General features: G+C 35.1%; 1 protein-coding gene across 3 annotated transcripts in view; it reads left to right on the top strand.

The window, feature by feature from the left end:
- The window catches only part of RELCH (RAB11 binding and LisH domain, coiled-coil and HEAT repeat containing), a 76023-nt gene that overhangs the window by 28247 nt on the left and 28901 nt on the right, over positions 1-18875 (top strand). For all 3 annotated transcript variants that reach the window (XM_027736765.2, XM_027736762.2, XM_027736761.2), the window contains 4 exons: positions 3820-3895; positions 4294-4389; positions 12275-12387; positions 16586-16676. In XM_027736765.2, the coding sequence (XP_027592566.1) occupies positions 3820-3895; positions 4294-4389; positions 12275-12387; positions 16586-16676 (376 nt within the window). The remainder of the gene's footprint in view (positions 1-3819; positions 3896-4293; positions 4390-12274; positions 12388-16585; positions 16677-18875) is intronic.

Here is an 18875-nt window from a genome sequence, read left to right as displayed (position 1 = left end):
GTCCTGTTTGCTGCAGCAAAAAATAGATAAAATCAGAATAGTGAATGGGAAAACAAGATTCTCTTTTAAGTTATAATTTCATGATTATCTTCTGTTCTGCTTGAAGAGTTGTTGGAAAAAAAATTTTTGTTATTTCTATGTATAACTCAGAGTATCTAAGAGAGCAGTACATTTTTATATATTTTTTGAATTATCAGAAAGGGTATCTGATGGCACTTGGCTTTTTTGACGTTTGATTTTGGGGCAAGTCTTCACTGGGTAGCTATGATTCTTTTAACTAAAATAAGGTATTCATGTGGTGTTATTCCTTGGAGATTGAGTTTGTGTGTCTAAGAGTTCTTGAGAAAGCCTCTCCAATCTATAAAAGTCTTTTTATAGTGAAGAGGGGAAGTGAATTGTTCGTTAAGTGGTAGAATAAACCACTGTGTAGCCATCGGGAGTAACATGTACCACAGACTTAAGGAGGATATGTACAGCTTTTAATACTACCACTGTGGACAAAGATGTGCAAGTAGATCACCTTACAATCTTATTGTTGCTGTTGCTAGGGAAGCAGGCAGCTATCTTGCTTTGTATTTTGTCAGTTCATGTAGCATTCTTCTGCTGGTGTTGATACTGTAATATGCTTCTAGAAATATCTTCTGTCTGAAAATACCAAGTAGAAATCTGTGTGGCATTCTCTGCAGATGGAATATAAATGCAAGCTGTTGGAGGGGGAAGAAGAAGAATAACTATAAAATGGAGTTGCTACCCTTGCTAGTAATTACCTTTTCTTGTAAACTCTTAAGTATCCTGCTTTCTCTGGATTATCTGAACTTCTTGCACTGACTTCTAGGATCAGGAGCACTTTTTCAGGGATATCAACTTTAGAATTGGACAGGAGGAATGATTTCTGATTTTTGAATACAGTACTTTAGAGTCTCATGACAAATTTCTTCTCTTTTAGTTGAATATACTGGTGTTTAACAGGAAAATAAAACAGCTTAGATTCTTCTGAAGAATGGTCAGTGGTTTGATTTAAGCTTTCCAGAGTTTTTCTTTTTAAATTTCTCTCGTATCTTAGCTGAATATTTAGACTAGGTAATAATCAAGACTTAGATCTGTTGTACATGGGTTGCTAAATACTTGTCTGCCTACTTTCATTTGTGGCTTGTTGCAAGTTTGTTTGCTCAGAGTGACGGTGAGTGCTGGGTGGCATTAAGTGCATGAATATTAGATTGATGGTTTGGGGATAGTGAGGATGTGTATCAAAATAGGATTAAATCACTGACTGAGGAAGGAACTGCATATTTCCAGTGGGATTTATGACAGTAGAGTCTAGAAGAACAGCATTTGTTTTGCTGCTCACAGCTGTTTTAAATATAACAGCACATGGATTTATTTGAAAAGTGGTTCAATGAAGCCATGAATCCCCATTGAGTTAACTTCAGAAGTCCCCTCAAATGCAGTTCACTGCAGAAATAAGTAATGTCTGTGTAATATGTAGCTATTTTTGTACTCTGCTTTGGGCTTAACACCTCAACGAAGGGTCAAAGGAAACCATATTTGATACAAAATTTTATAGAACAGTATGTAGTACTAAATTTTTTTCCTGGATTATGCACTAGGTTTTTAATAACACAGTAATATTTTTCACTAAAAGATACATTATTTGTTAAGTATTTTGAGATCTGTGGAAGAAGCAGCACAATAAAAGTGCTGGATATTTATTGATTTCAACCCAAGGGTGGTTATTTGTAGGAGACAATTACTACAATTTATTCAGAATGTATTAAGAGAGATTAAAAACTAAGTCTCTATCCTAAAAGGCAAGATTGTTACTACTGTATCTAGAGAGTGGATTCTTGGCATAAATCTTGCCCAGATGGGAAGAGAGGATAGAAGAGCAAGTGAGCCTGCTTTGTGTGACTGCACTTAGAGCAGCTGTGCATGCATGATGGCAAATGAGGACATGGCCATCATTGGAAAAATGCCTCATCTAACAGATTGCAGTAGAAAGCAGTAGCAGCAGTTTAAATAGAGTGCACCACATGTATTTATTCAACTAATTTAAGGTGTTTGGTAATTTGCACCATATACAAGGTGGTGTCTGTATATAGCAGTCCTGGCTTTTTGAGTAAATTCACTCTTGTGGTGGTGTTATACAGAATAGAATAGTAATGCTTGGGTTTTGTATTCATCATAGTTTCATATATTTGAACATCTTCACTAGTGGCGTCTTGAAGAGACTTTCCACTGACTTGTATGCAAGAGGCTTGGGTCTTTCATTGTTTCTGTCCAGCATAGCCATCAAGTGCAAGGCTTGCTCCTGTTCTTCCAGTGTAAAAAAACTGTAAAGGCTTTAGTAGAACCTGTAAATCTGTCAGTCAAGAATATTTTACAGAATAGGGACTAACTTATTGTTTAACAGAAGTTCTTTACAATTGGCTAGCATTTAAGTAGTTTAGTAACTTTTCTAAAATGAACCTTGCACAAAACCAAGCTGACTAGAAGTAAAACATGCTTCCTTCATTGAAATTTAAAATATGGTTTAAAAACCTGTGCTGTCAAGAAAGAAACTTGATTCTACGTAGTAAATATAAAATCTGATCGTATTTTTTAAATAGTAAGAGGAGGAAAACTGGTGTATTTATGTGTATCCTCCTAGATTAGTTTAAACAGTTATAAGTAGGAACTTTGATTCTTAATGTGATTTTTTGGTTAGCAAAGGTAAAATGTATTTACTATAGTGTTATATTTCAATCTATTAGATAAAAATATATGTCCATGGACATAATTAGATGTGTGTAGGATTTTGTGCACTCAGGTGCAATTTTAAGAGTTCAAAGATGATACCAGTTTCCACATAAGAAATAGGAATTGTGCCTCCTTTCTTAAGCTGATATAGTGTCATTAGAGGATTCAAACAGCAGATGGATATAGAGTGAGATACTTTTTGTACGTGTTTTGGAAGACAAATGTTGATTTTCCTCTTTAAATATAGCAGCATTAGATTAGCATCTAAGTACAGGCCTCAGATAAGGCAGAGGAAGTCGTTATTATGAGGAAAAATAGGATGCTGATGCTGTTTTGCCTGTGTAGTGTAATGGTCAGTAACAGTTTTCTGAGAACATTTTTGCCAAATTATCCTCTTGGGACAAGGGTGTTTTGAGACCATTATCAGATTTTATATGTATGCTTAGCGCTTTGAGTAGCTCAGCTGCATTGGCTGGTGCTGTGTGTGGCCATGAGGCAGTGCTTCTACAGATACACATTGTATGAGGGCTTAGACAGCAATTTAAATTTAATTGTGAGTTTCTGGCTATGCTTTCGAATCCAACATTTCAATCCCAAAGTGGTGGTTGAGCAATCTCTATATAATGCTGAAGCTTGTAAGTTGACTGACTACTCAAATGCTTTTATGCAATGTGCAGAATCAGAGCATTAAGCAAAAACAGAAAAAAATACTGTTTCTTGTGATTTCTGTGCCCACACCCCTCTGTTTGCATAATTGTGTGCTTCCTGTTGTATTGCTAAAGCTTCCTTTTCTTCATGCTTTAGTCCTATATTTGTCTGTGCAGCAGTTTGAAAGATGTTACATTTTTCGGAACTAAAAGTAACTTCTTAATTAGGCCACACGGGTTTTTTGTCTTGCGACAAACTAAACACCTTGAAAGTCAACAATGATTTTAAACAAAAACTTCTGTATTATGCTTCACTTAAAACATGCTTTCTGAGCGTCATTTTGCCTAGCCGAGTAAACAAGAATGAAAGGACTTGTTTTATCAACTTTCTGATTTATGCTTTTTTCCCCCCACTCCCTTTTTTATGATGTTTCAGGAAATTGTCACCAGCTTTCCATCAAGCACTACTGTCTTTCTGTCGGATGTCAGCAGACAGCCGTTTGGGATCAGAGGTATATTTCCCAGTTGACGTAAACTAAAAGAGCCTCTGTTTTGCATGGTAGCCGTAGTTAAACAAGCAATAATTGCTTTGAAACAAGACATGAGCATAGATGGAGAGGTGAATCTATGTGCATGAAACTTAAGAAATAAGGATGTGCTTTCAGATTTCAGCTTAAATATGAAACCTAGTGATAGATGTGTAATTACTGGGAAGGTTTGAGTCTCTAGCAGTGGATTCATGCTTTTGAAGTTACTGATAGATCAAAAACTTACAGCTTAATATGTGGGAGTAATTTAAGTATTTTTCTGGTAAGTGGTCAGCCTGCTGTAACCCTTAGTCCTCTGAAAGGATATTTTTCTGTCCCTGTGCTTCTTTTAAAAAAAGCAAACAAGCAACTTGGTTTTCTAGGTATCTCGGATTGCAGACAGTGAAAAAAGTGTCATGTTAATGTTGGGACGCTGCCTGCCTCATATTGTTCCTAATGTGCTACTTGCAAAGCGAGAGGTGAGGAACCCTGAAATTTTACATTTTATTTTTATCTGGATGTTTTCTTGTTCATTTTGAAGATGCTGTGTGTCATGTCATGAAAGTCTGTTACTTGCAATCATGTTCTTACTTTTGTGCATGCATGTCTGCTCCTAGAAAATGGTTTTGCACCTCTGTCAGGTGAGTTCAGTAAACCTGCATGGTATCCTAATACTTCTTCCTCTGCTTAAGGCACCCATTAGTATTCAGCAAGACTGTTACTGTAGGTCCATCCTTTTTTGGTAGCACAGATATTTTTGTTAGAGAAGATCATGTTAATATGCGTTACAAAGAGCAGAGGCTATAAGTTCAAACATCAAATTTGGTTTATTTTGACTATTAATTTTAATAAGGATTAATGTTTGGGTTCTTTTGCAGCACTATATACTTGAACAAAAAAAAATATTTTAATGTCTTTTTCTAGAAGCTCCATGTATCAGCCAAGATAAGGTTCATCAAGAATAGTCCTTTGGTCATTTTCTTACAGTCTTGCTCATATGTTTTCCTTACTTTTATAATGAAACTAACTAAAAATTATGAATTTGTAATGTGTATTTTGAATGGAACTAAAGATGGTGGTTTGCATAGTCATTCTTGCATAGCATAGGAAAGGAAGACTGGGATTGAAGATGGGGGAAAAAGTGACTGGTTTTGTGTGCTTTGTTGTAAATATTGCACATTACCCATATGTGTGGAAAAAAAACCCAAAAAAACATATCAAACAAAAATTCAGTGGCCTTATAGTTGACACTGAAATAAAGGATTTGAAGTAGCATAGCTTGTTGAGCAAGTTTTAGTCCTTGTTGACAGGACCTACAGTATGGTAGCCTTCGTAGTGTGTTTTGCATAAATTCATTGTAAGGCTTTGAAAAATCCTCAAGAAATTTGTACTGATCCTGTAATCTAAAATTTTATACCATACAAGTAATTATCAGTGGTTGACATGGTGAACCTCAGACGTGTGCCATGTTTTGAAAGTTCATAAAAGGCTTTTTTTTTGCTGAGGGAGTGAGGATGTTAACTGGATGCTCTGGAAATGGTTCTGTTAATAGTCTTTCAGAATAATTCTGTGAATGTTCATGGATCAGTGCTTAATTTCTGATTTCTTATTTATTCCTTTCCTTCCTTCTGCTTGGCAGGATGTGGTATTTTAGCTTCTTTTCAAAGCTTGTAGCATAATCTGTGTAATGCATTTAATATTTGTGGGACCTTTTAGCCTATTTCCTTCTTATTTAGTTTTACAGTTGAAGTTACATATGATTACATGTATTTTTGCCTTAAATGAATTGTCTGTTTCAGTTTACTTGAAAAGCCACAAGTGAGAATTGGGTAACTGAATTGCATGGGATGCTTAATTTTCCAACTATTGAAATTTGCTGTAAAAATACCTGGTTTTACTTGCCACCCCTTGCTATAACTATTGTAATGTTCTTTCAGATGTAGTCATGGAATTTGAAGGAAAAATTGGGTAGACTATCTATTAGTATTTATTAGTATTGATATTATGAAAAGCTAACCTAAGAACTCTCTTCAGCAAGTTATAACTTTGAGTCTTGTCCAAAAACAATGTTATAATGCAAGTTTTGCACAATGTTACAGAAAATTGATGTAAAAATATACCTAAAGATCACTAATTGGAGAAACGTGTAACGAGTTCAGATTATAATGCAAAGTGATTGCCAGTCTGCTCTGAAAAGATGAGTGGTAGTATTTAAGATCTTACACTGGCAGTGCATTAGGCATGAGAGTTAAACATAATTTTTTGATGACTCCCTGAAATACCTTTGTTCTTTAAGCATCCATTATGTTGAAATTGGTTGCAAAATCTTAAGCTGAAAATGTTGTGTTTATTTTGGAGAAACTGAGTTTGCTGAGGTTGACAATGACTCAGTAGTTATTATCCCCTAGCAGGGATTCAGAAGCCATTTTTCCTATGCTTTTTGCCATCTTAAAGTCAGTAGCAGCCCACCTAACTTGGTAGTAAGTGTTCCAGTAGATACTGCAGTTGACACATTTCTGAAATTATTTCTTATTCTTCTGTATTGGTGCAACTTTCATGTCTGTACTTTAGGTTCCAGTGGAAGGTAAGAAAGAAGGAAAGACACAGTATTGAGTAGGGTGACTGAGGGGATCATTTTAGTTGTTTCTAAAAAAGTGGTTCAACTGGGTAAAATCAATAACACAGGATAATTGCCTGAAATTTAACTACATTGTAAACTGCTTTCTCAATTGTTTTTTACCGCTTAAACGTAAAACACATTTTAAGGTGTAAAAAACCCAAAAGTAAAATCAGCCACCAAAATCTGTCAAGAGGTGTACCATAAAAATTCCTTTGGTGAAACTGTAATTAGAGAAAAGCAATCTTTTAAAATTTTTGGGATAACTAATCAGTGCAATACTATTTCTTACCCTTTATAAGATGTAAAAGTCAATGTTTTTTTGTCAGAAAACAGAAGTAATCCTGTTTGTATGTACAACTTCTACACTCTGCAATATGTAGTCCTTTAATGGAGTTTGGGCCAGAGTATATTTTTTGGCTTAATATTTTGTTACTCTTGTTCTTAATCAAGAAACACTTAACTTTTAACTACTTACATCCTTCATCTCATCTATTATTCCGGTGTTAGTCCTGGGCATGAAACTTGTCCGCCATTAGTATCTTCTAAATGACAGTTTCTATTTCACAGAATGTGGGAGAATAGAGAAATTTAAATTAACAATTACAATATTTTCTTTTACTCCGTAAAATTTAGATTGTGGTAGGCTTCTATAGACTGTGTGTCTGAAAAACAGGAATAGCGTTGACCGCAGCCTGTTTGCTGGTCCTTTTTTGGCTTACATGGAGTGTTGGTTTTGGTTTGCAGGGGTTTTTTTTGTTCTGGGGATGGGAGTCCTCCACTAACGTCAGACATAAATTAAAAATTAAGTCCCTTAATTCCCTTCTCTTGGATATGAGGGGCTGGTGTAGTTTTCTTAGAATGAAATAGCTCAGTGTCATAGAGTATCCTTTTTATCTCTAGTCTGAAAGTCTTTCAACACTGTCTTTAAACCTAACATAATTCATGGATGCAAGGAGTTGAATTTGATGTTTATGAACTGAATTGCTAATTGTTACCAGTTGTATCACTAACTTTTATATGCAGGTTTCCAAATAAACAGTAGATATAGACAAAGAAGTTTAAAGTTTTTTCACACCCTTACCTGCATTGATTATTATGTAAAACCATCCCTTTGGGATCTATGATAGGCTTGATTTCGATCCTGGAGTAATAGTCTCATCTCATGAAAGGCAATTAGAGTTGTGATTTTAATATTTATAAGATTAATAACTCAATATTCTGAGTCATGCACTGATGTTATGATTAAATATTTTTTCACTTTAAAACTCAAAAGATGAATTCTTAACTTCAAATACAGTCTTGCACAAGACAGTCCATATCAGTAGTTTGTTAGTAACTGCAGGTATTTCAGTTGCTGCCAATAAGATTATTTTATTAACTTGTTGTCAGAGGCTAAGTTACATGGCGTTGGTTTACAATATAAGCATTTACTATTAAAGGAACACATTAAAAAAATAGATCATAATGTCATCCTGTTTTATACATTGTCACCTATTTGCAATATTATTACATTAATATTTGAAATAATAAAATATTTTTATTCTAACCTATTGAAGTAACCAGTCTTGACAGTTAACACTAATTAAATTTATTCTTTGAGATAATTATTTTGCTAAGGAACACTCGAACAAGAAGACAGTAATTAATGAGTGAAACTATGATGTGGAAGACTTGTTGGAATGCTTAGCAATAAATAGTTATAATGATGGAAAAAACACAGACAGAAAATTCCTTGCTACCTTCTAAGATGGTCGCTATATGATGCACTTTAAAAAATCCCAGACTTTAATACTTTGTTGTAATACTTTTAATATGCAGGAGGAACCGTCTTGCATATAGCTTAGGTGATACTACTTACTATTAAAAAGCTGCTTTCTTTTGTCCATAATGAAGAGCTGCTCCATATGCCCATGTAAATGTTGTCTTTATTGAGAACTTTAATCAACTCAAATAGTGAATCCTCTTCCAAGATAACAGAACATGTTGTTATATGTTAGGAAAACGTTCAGAGATACTATGGTTAGAAAAATGTGGGTTTTTCTTTGGAGAGACCTATGTGAATAGTTACACAGAAGTAGAACAGAGAGAAGACGGGTTGTTTCAGTTCTCCTGTGCAGTGCATTAGGCCAGTTTCATAGCATTGTCTGTCATTCACCTGTTTGTAGGTTATCTCACAGTAAAAATAACTATTTTCTCTCTGTTATGCATCTGGGTACCTTACAGATATAAACTGCCTCAGATATGAATTTGTCCTTTCAGTAGTAGAGGTGAGACCTTTGACACATGATGTCTTATTTCATCAAGTTGCAAGTGCTGATGATGTTATAATGTCAGTCTGCTTGGAATCTAATGAGAAAAGCATATCAAAGTTCTGGTACCACTTCTAGTATAGTCACTGAAGTCACTAGTCACTCCTGTTGACTAACACTAATATGAACTACCAACATGAATTTTCCAAACTCACATTCCAAACTCGGAGGCAAAAGGGAAAAGAGGGACTTGGGGATGAACAGAATGTTTAGGAAGGATCCCAAATTAAATAGAGGGAGAGTTGTTGGGTTTTTTTGAAACTTATGTTCTTGCTTTATGACTGTAGCACAAGTGGTATTCCTTCCCAAGGAAGGCAGAGTGTTTCAAAAAGCACTGGAAGCCCTCTCCTTGATTATTAATAAATATTTTAAGTCTCTATAACCATATCGTGAACTTTCCTCTTGAATTTAAACAGCCAAATGCTGGTACTACTGTGTCCTGTTGAAAAATTACTACTTTCTACAGAAATTCTCTGCTGGTTTTGAGAATGAAAAATTTGAGATTTGTTAAACAAATCTACATCTAACACATATCCCTTAGCAGCAGGAAGGAATGAGCTCAAACTGAGCTGTAGGTTGGTCTTTGTTCGTCATTGTGCTGCATATCCCAAGAAGAATCTGCCCCTTATAAGTCTTTGAGAGACTTCACTTGATCTGTTTTGTCCATCTGTGAAAGCAGTTTTTTTCTTCTTGTCCCATAGAAAGTCCCCTTCACCTGCAGTTGTACCTTCCCATCCATTAGGTCTATAAGGGAGTACAGAAAACACTGTTCAAGACTTCTCACTATTTCTCCACTCCCCTTAATAGAAGGAACTGTAGAAGCACTGATGCAGCGATGCAGAGAACACTCTCTTCTCCCATAGTATGCATGAGAGAATGTGACCAATGGACAAGAAAATACAGCTAATTCCATCAGCTATAATAACCAGCTTTCTGCAAGGTAAAGAACCAGCCTTGTATCTGCCCCGTGTCAATGGTGTTAGGTTACTCATTAGCTTTTCAGACACAAGGTAGTAGTTTCTAGGTGAATATTCTGAGTTTTTTTTCCTTTCATGCAGACTCAGCTGGAAGAAGACAACTTAAACTTCCTTAAATTCCATAAGAAACTTTAAAAAAAAGCAGCTCATGGCACCGTTTTGAAATCTAGCAATAGTTCTGAGTGAGCAGTTGAGATTTTTAAGTAGATATTTGAACATACTGAGAAAGTGAAGTCAATGTGATGGTTTCATCAGATGAAACAAAACCCCCATATATGTCCCATTTCATGGGGTATATTCATTTTAAAAAAGGGTTTTCATAGGAGTGCTTAAGAATACTTGCAAGAGCAGTTGGGCAGTGTGAACTTAGGGTAGATTTCAGAAAGTTAGATCTCACTAAAGTAACAGAAGGTTCCTTTTTAAAAGTTTTTTTCAATGAGCTTTATTCTTTATGGTAAAGTTAGGAATTTTGTTGGGTATCTGCAAATTGCAATATGATTTCCTATTTAAAAGATCTTAGCTTAATGTATAAGTAGTGTGGTGGGGGTGTGTGTTACTTTTGTAATATTCTTACAAATCTTTTTGAATTAAAGCAGTATTTGCAGGAGAAAAAATTCTTCTGTGAAGTACAAAAAAAAAGTTAAATAGATTAACCCCCTGACTTCTCAGAATTTTAAATGGGCAAAAACTGAATTTTAAGTATCCAAAAAAATAACATCTAACGTGCAAATTCTGCAGGGGAAGGAGCTTTCAGCTGAAGAAAGTTTAGTTCTTCATGCAGTGTTTCTTTAATGCAGGTTTTCAGTTCATGTTACTTTGCATTATGCTACACTTACTTAAAAACAACACCCAAAACTGACTCACTTAAAAGTATTAAGAAATAGAAATGTCCAAATTGTTCAAATTTAATTCTAATTTCTCTTTCTATCCTTTTAGATTATTTTTTTAAGCAGCGGGTAGGATATTTCCACATTCATTCCTCTGTCATAAATTCCCTAATCTGTACCATAATTGAGTTAAATATTGCCAAAATATGTACCAGAATCACATAATGTTAAAATAGATTGTGTCTTGGGCAGCTTCAGGGGTGGAAGATAGCACATTGTGTAGAATTCTTGTAAAATGAAAAAGAAGTTTGTCAGGAGTTGACTATCTTAGACACTGTTCTAAAATAGAGTATTGTTTAAACATAGGACTTGCTGTTTAGGAAAAGACAAGTTGTGCAGTGAGGGTGTTGCCTCTGGTGTTTACACATGTCCACCTTGTTTAACAGGCTTACTCTCAAGAACATTGTAACTAGGTCATTGTGAATGTCTGTAAGAAGAAATTTGCACCTCCTTCCAAAGTCATTACAAATAACCACAGATTTTCCCAGATTTTGTATAATCTCTCCTAGTAGCATTTGATGTGTTTCCCGCTATCACCTGCTTGTTTGTCACAGTTTATTAATTCACAGAGAGCCCCTCTGGTGAGAATGGCTCAAAAGTACATGGCACATGTGCAAGGAAGTGTCCAGATTACCTGTCCGCGTTTGTTTGGGGGTTTTTTTGCAGACACCTGGGCTGTCTTGTTCTTTTCCCTGACCTCCCAGTCTGATGTTTCTGTCCCTAAGATATTAAATCACCTAGAAACTGTGTGGCTTCCAAATTCAGTTGGAATAAAGGCTCATATCAACAAGATCAAGGAAAGGAACTTCCAGACCATGTTTTAGAAACATTTGTTTCTTCTGGGAATGAATACCATGAGCTTTGAAGGCGTATTTAGAAAGGAGGAGGTCTAAGCTATTGTGAACATCCTTATATATTCTCTCAATTAATGTTTTACACAGTATTTTCTTTGTAGTTTGTTCCTTAAGGGATTTTTGATCACTCTAAAAAAAAAATTCAGCTTTAGATATTGCCTCTTTATGGAAAAAAAAACCATCAACAAACCTTCAAAAAAATCTGATAGGTCTCAGTCAACACAAAATAGGGGATATCTGTCTGCAGTCACCTTTACCAATGTGTGTTTCTCAATGCTTGCTCAAACTTGTGCACAAAACTGTGTGCATACCTAATTGGAAATTGTAATCTTTAACTCCATGGCATTTTTCCATAGGAGCTTTGTTCCATAGATATCTGTGGAGCTTGTTCAGTAGGTAGTGAAGACAATGAAATCGTGACTGTCCTCTAATTCTGGTTACAGATGACCTGCATATGTTAATTGTAATATTTGCAGAGCTTTTCATTTTATGTGCTGGTTCTCCCCTGATTTTTCCTAGCAGGAAAATAGTTCTAACTTTTGTAGACCTTCACTTTTTTCAGGTCACTTAATAAGAGATCAAGACTCTAAAACATCCTTTCAAACTGTTTTGATGTTATATGACTAGATTTGTCTTCTTAGTTTCTTTTGCCATTAATGAATATATGCCCAAAGCATTTTTACTTTGTTTGGTTTTCCCCTACCCACAATCTTTTAGGAATTGATCCCACTCATACTGTGTACAGCCTGCCTCCATCCTGAACCCAAAGAGAGAGATCAACTTCTACACATACTGTTCAATTTGATCAAACGACCAGATGATGAGCAAAGGTGTGTTTGCGTTTGTGTGTTACGGGACAAGGAGGAACTTTTTTCTCTGTCAGATCAACAGAAATAATAGAAGTTGGATATTATTGGGTGATTTTAGACAAGTTTCATTTAAGATGGTATTTTGCTTGTACAGTGTTGACAAATTTATGCAAACATCAGGACTTTCCATTTCCATGGCCTATACTTTCTAGTTACTGAAATGTAAGAATGTGCTTGTAAGCTGCAGTGTAACATTTCAGTTCCTTTTTTTGTTTGAAGTTGAACTGAAACTCTTTTGAAACTCTTGTTAAAATGAGCTTTAAGATCATAGTTCTTAGCAATGGTTGATAGAGAAATCAAAGCAGCGTTTTTTTTTTAAACCTCTGTCTTAATATGTCCTAGTGATCTATATGTTTGTAAAGTAACTACCATGTTTGTCTGGGGAAAACAGCATGAGAAAATAGTGCTCTTTTTATTTACGGTTCACTATGGTAACAATAAAAAATTCAGAAGACTGCAGCAGTGGTTTAGGTCTGACAAGTGTTAAGAACTTTGTTTTATTTTGGTTAAGACTGTAAAAAAAAGTATACTTTTTATTCTATAAAATTAATTGTTCCTTAGTACTCAGGAAATCTGACTTTGTACCGATCTTGATGAGAATATCCTTAAGGTTGAAAGACAGTACTCTTAACTGGTATGTTTCCCTCTCTAACTGTGGAAAGATTTTTCATGTTTGACCTGTAGCTCTTCCATTATTTTCATTAGAGATGTTTTCTAAAGCATCTGTATCTATTGTTGCTCTAGTCTGTCTTCGGACAAATTAGACTTTATGAAGTAGATGGGAAGCATTTCTTTTGAAGATTCTCCAAAACAGTTCCAGTGTCTTTCTAAACCATTCCCATAGTAAAATTTACAAATTAGGGATAACTGAAAGCCATGGCTTTGGAGACAAAAAAAAGCTTAAATAAATAAAAGCAACTTGTGGCATAGTGCCACCATGCAGATTGAAATTACAGAAAGATGCAGTCCTTATTCTGCTTCTGATTGGTTAGAAATCTGCTTCTGAAATATCTGTCTAAGTTGTTTCGAATGTTCCATGTGGATTGAGAAGCTAAAATTAATTTGTGGTTGAGGGAGAAAAGAAGTTACATCTCACTTGGAGTCTTTTTTGTTACTGGATTGATGGCCTGTCAAGTAGGTTTTTCATATGCCTGTTTAGGTGCATTAGGTGTGTCTTTTCCAGCAGCTAAGAAAGAAGAAAATCCAAACTTTTTTCCTTGAACTTGTTCATTCTTTGTTGTGAATTAAAGATTTGTATCTAAGAAAACTTGTTTTCTTCAGAAATTTGGGAAGAATATTCTACCATAAACTCCAGGACAAAACATAATATACATTTACACACATAAACATCATAATCTCTTTTAGAGGTGCCATAATAGCTGATGAAAGAACAGTTAAAATTCCATTCAAGTAAAAGACACTCTGAATACAAATGAGATAGAAAATACTTACTAAGAATTTCAGGGGTTTTTTTATACTTATGTAATGGAAGTGTATTATGCATGCTTGGTTTTTATCTAAATACATTTAAATGATGTTTTAAGAGTCTTGTGCCATGTGAATTTAACATTCAGATTTAGTCCTCAAGGCTTTGATCATTAATGTACCATTCAACTTTTCAGAATGTCTATTGAATTTTCTTCTGCAAAGGAACAAATATGTGTTAGCTTTACCTAAACTACTTTTTGTACAATTATGTTAGTTTCGGAAGCTAAGGAGCTGTGAAGAAGTTAGATTAATGTTCAGGCCTTTTAGGACAAGGTTAAAACATAGTTCAGAATGTGAACTCTTGAAGATTATTATGTAATGTATCCAGAAGCAGCACTCTTAACAAAAAGAACCTAAAATACATTAAGCTTATCATATCTACTATGATGTTTTGTTGGTCATATGATACCACTTCTTACAGAACACACATAACGTGCTGATATATTAAGGAAAACTCTAGTAAGTAATTTCTTAATATAGCCTTTAGAAGAGACAAAAGAACTCTGAACTCTGTAGTATAAGATTGAACTGTTTCCCAGTGCACACAGTCACTTTTAAAAACATCAAGAAAGAATTTAGAAATGCTAGATAATATCTGCTCTACTGTATCTTCTGCCTTGCTCCTCTAGTTTGATTCTTGATTTCACATTGTTTTCTGCACTGATTAAGCAAACTGGTGTCTGCTGAATCACACTGATTTCCTTCATATTCCTACCTAAGGGATCAGAAGTCCATAACCTGGAAGTTATTCTCATATCCAATCTGGACTGCAGTTTTTTTAACAGCTTAATATTAACATTTTTTGTTTCAATCACGTGTTGCTGAGATCCTTACAGCCTTTCCCTGGAATGCAGGCTATTGTCATATACTTTTAAGATGCTTGCAGTAAAATATTTCAAACATTATCTTTTAATATTTTTGAAAGCTCTTGAAGTTCGCTTCTTTATAGGCAAGGCAAAAGGAAATCCCAGTTAATTTTGAGATTTCATGGAACACTCTTGAGAATGTTTGATGTGAGAAAGAAATATATTTTAACACATTTCTAATGCAGAAGATTTCAAGTGATTACTGTATTCTGCCATTATCTTTTTTAATATCTTAAAAATGCATATTTTGTTTCCCCATTCTGTGATTAGGTGAAGTGTATAGAGCCAAAGATAGTAATTTGAATGCCTATTTTGGTTGCTGTAGAACTCAGAATTACCACAGGCTTTTGTCTCCATATTGCTATCACATATTAGATGTTGTTTTCTTGAGTTTTATCTGACGATTTCATTTCCATTTTCCCCCATCCTTTTTATCTTGATCAAAAGTCTAGTTCTTTTTACGTTGTAGAGAGGTAAAACCCTCAAAGATCCACAACACAAAACCAAAGAGCTTGCTCTAATTGTTGGCCTAAGGAATGCTGGGATAAAAAAAAAATCTTTTTTTATAGACTCTTTCTCCGAAAAAGATTCTGAAAGTGAATGAGTCTTTTTTTGATGGACTATATTCTATAATTATTAAAGAAATAACCAGCAGAATCTCTGCCTTTCAACCTTAAGGGGATACTGTTAGCTACAGTAAATATTTAGGAGTTTAGACACCACACTAAAATGGTAACAAGTTCATTCTGACTTGATTGCACAAAGTAATAATGAATAAGTGTGTCCTAATCTTACTGTGGAGGTGATAAAAAGAGTGTCTTGTGTCTATGCATTGTGATTTGAAACTGGTTAAGAGTTCATGTAGGCACTAAAAGTAAATAGAAATGTTGAATTGCATGCAAAGTTGGTATTTTTACAATCTTATTAACAGGAGAAATAGAAGTAAAAAAATCTTAGCAAGATAAGCACTCATTAAATAAGTTAAAGTACCACAAATTACAGATGAGTACAATCTTATTGACATTTTAAATATATCTCTGCCTATGAATTTGATAGAACAATGGCAATTTCTTGCAAACTTTGAAGAAAGATAAAAAAATCTAAGAATATGAATACAAATAACAGGTGATCATAGATACTACTGATTGATTAATTGCTTCCATTTTGTAGTGGGCTTCAGAAGACTTCTCACAAGAGTGAAGTCCAGCGTTTTAGGAGAGATGTCAGTAACTTGCGTGTTAGAATATTGCAAAACCATGTCAAAAGAATTAAGTTACTCGCTTTGAACAAAGTCCATTAAATCTCACAAATGCTACTAAATAAAAGCAGTATGTGCACTTCAGTGTGCACACAGTATTAAGTAATTTAGATCCTTTTACTGCATGATGCATGATAGTATTCAGTACTAAGAATTAAATGAGAGATTCAGTCAGAGACTCCCTATCCCAGACACAGGAAATCAGAAGTAGCCAAATCAGAGATTCTCAGGCTCTGGTTTGTGGAGTTTGGGATCTGCAAGATTCTGGAAAAGGCCTCTTAAATACAAAACAAGGTAGAATCATAGAATAGCTTGGATTGGAAGGGACGTTTGAAGGTCATCTAGGCAAATCCCTGCCTTGCAATGAGCAGGGACAATGGTGGCTTTCAATTTAAGATTTAGACTTTTAAGTCAGTGTGTATGGTGTGAAATCTTGACTATAGACAACTACCTGTTGCCTGTCAGCATCTGCTTTTCTTAATAAGAATGTATTTCATATATTATAGAACTTTATAAACAAATTAAAGCTTTAAATTTATGTTTTCAGACAGATGATACTAACTGGATGTGTGGCATTTGCCCGACATGTTGGACCAACACGTGTAGAAGCTGAACTTTTGCCACAGTGTTGGGAGCAGGTAACTGATTATTTTGTGCTTTGCACTGGAAAATTAGTTAAAAATTCATAGATGTTTGTTTGAGGAGGTTGTTTTGGTTTTGTTTTTCAGTGAATGGCAGTTCAAAGTATTTTTCAGAAAGATATTTGGATGTTGTTGTCCTCATTATATATACTTCTATATAGCATTTTTTTTAATGCTTAAATGTGGAAAACATGTTAAAGACTATCTAGAGATTCTAGTTACTTGCATATACCAGAATAAGTTTGTTATATTGAAATGTAGATATACACATATTCATCATCAGTGTTACCTAACCTATTGCTAGGTAGGTACCTTTATAATTTGGACTGTGATTTCCAGACTGCTGGAAGTCCGTTTTCATTCAGAGATTTCATCTGCTGATTCTTTAGCAAATCCCTGGAGTAGTGTCCACACTTCAGCAAGTTTAAATTCTTAAAAATCAAAGATTAAAGTAGTCATAAGTAAGTCTCCTGTAGATGGGCATGATTTTACTCCTGTGAGATCAGCCTGAAGTTTACATGTGACTTCTAGAATCACAGTGACTTTTTCCACAGACACTATAAATTAAAAGAAATAACTGAACAACCAAACTGAAATGCTTTTACTGTTTCATCTGAGGCACAGAAACAGAGTAACATGAGTTCAGGTGAAAATGTATGGCACTTTTCCTCTATAATGAAGAAAAGGGAGTTCATCATTGACCAAAAGACAACAAATAACTAAGCCGTGACGGAGTGGTAATGCTTGCTTTGATGGCACAGTCTTTCTGGTCTGGTAATTTTCTACTGTTTCTTGCATAACACAGCAATCTGTGTCTCACAGTAAAGTCCAAGCTTTAATGGCCTTAATGCTTTCTGACAGGAGAAGTATGTATTATATGCAGCAGTTGTGCTTGTATGTATGACTGATCTATCTGTTGTTTAAATGAAGCTCTCATGATAATAGAAGTTGAAGATAAAATAAGCAACATTTTGTTTTCTTAGTCCTCATGAAATTTAGATTGTGCTTAAAAAAATCAGTCTCACCTCAGGAAGAGCACATCTTTGTCATCCATTCCTTGCTAATTGCTGATGCAAAATAGAAACGAGTCCAACTGTAACAGTACAGCATATCAAGCTGCCAAGTCATGTGTCATAGTGCATTTATTTAATGCAGTTTGCCAAAGTTGGAACCAGGTCATTATTTTCTTCAGCAAATGCCAGCTGAATCTCATTGTCACAAGTCTTGACTTTGTAGAAGGAACCTATACGCATCATTTTCTACCTTTTCACTGCTCTCACCTCGTTCATTGTGCCAGTCATGTCAGAAAGCTGTCAGGTTGGTCATGTGTGGTTTTTCCTATATAAATACATACTGGCTATTTCCAGCCCCCTTCTTGCCCTTCATATGTTTGGAAATGCTTTCCAAAATGAATTGCTCCAACACCTTCCCAGGAACTGATGTGACGCAGGCTTGCCTGTGTTTCACTGGATCCTCTGTCTTGCCCTTCCTGAAGGTAGCAGTGACATTTACTTTCTTCCAGTCCTCAGGAACCTCTCCCATTGCCACAACATTTTGTTGATTGTCAAGAGCGGTCTTGGAATGACATCAGCCAGCTCTCTGAGTGTTCATGGGTGCATCCCCATCAGGGCAACAGACTAGCATATGTCCAATTTCTTTGAATATTTCCTAACCTGATAATTCTCTGCCAAAGATCTTCCTTGCTCCAGAATTTGGCATGGGGTTTAGGGACCTCAGACTACTAAAAGCAATACTTCCCAGGAAAGACAGAGACAAAGAAGGCAGCGAGTACCTCGGTTTTCTCTGTGGTAACATGGTTGTCTTACCAAAGCTATACACTGCATAGCAAGAGAGAAATAGTTGCACCACATGCTGCATATCCTATTTTATCTGACAGCATCAAAATATTCACATTTCCCTCTCACCATTTTACCATGAAATTTTTTATTTGCAAAGTTTTTTGTGTTTCATTGTTCAACCATTACACTGGTTCTTAAATCTGACTCTACCAGGATGCAAACTTGGTTCCAAAGTGTCAATCATAAATTTGTAAGGCAGAATTTTCAAGCAGCTTTTGAGTGGAAAGGGCAGGTAGCATGGGATCCAGAGGTTCTCGGCAATAAGAGTTGTTTTCAGCCACATTTTTATGAAGGACTTGAGAGCAGAACTTCAACAGCATACAAATGCTTTTTGGCT

The sequence above is a fragment of the Pipra filicauda genome, unplaced genomic scaffold, assembly GCF_003945595.2.
Source record: "Pipra filicauda isolate LSUMZ 115617 unplaced genomic scaffold, ASM394559v2 scaffold123_size2130275_pilon, whole genome shotgun sequence".
Lineage (NCBI taxonomy): Eukaryota > Metazoa > Chordata > Aves > Passeriformes > Pipridae > Pipra > Pipra filicauda.
The sequence above is the reverse complement of the archived record's forward strand: the minus strand, read 5'-3'. Positions and strand labels throughout refer to the sequence as shown.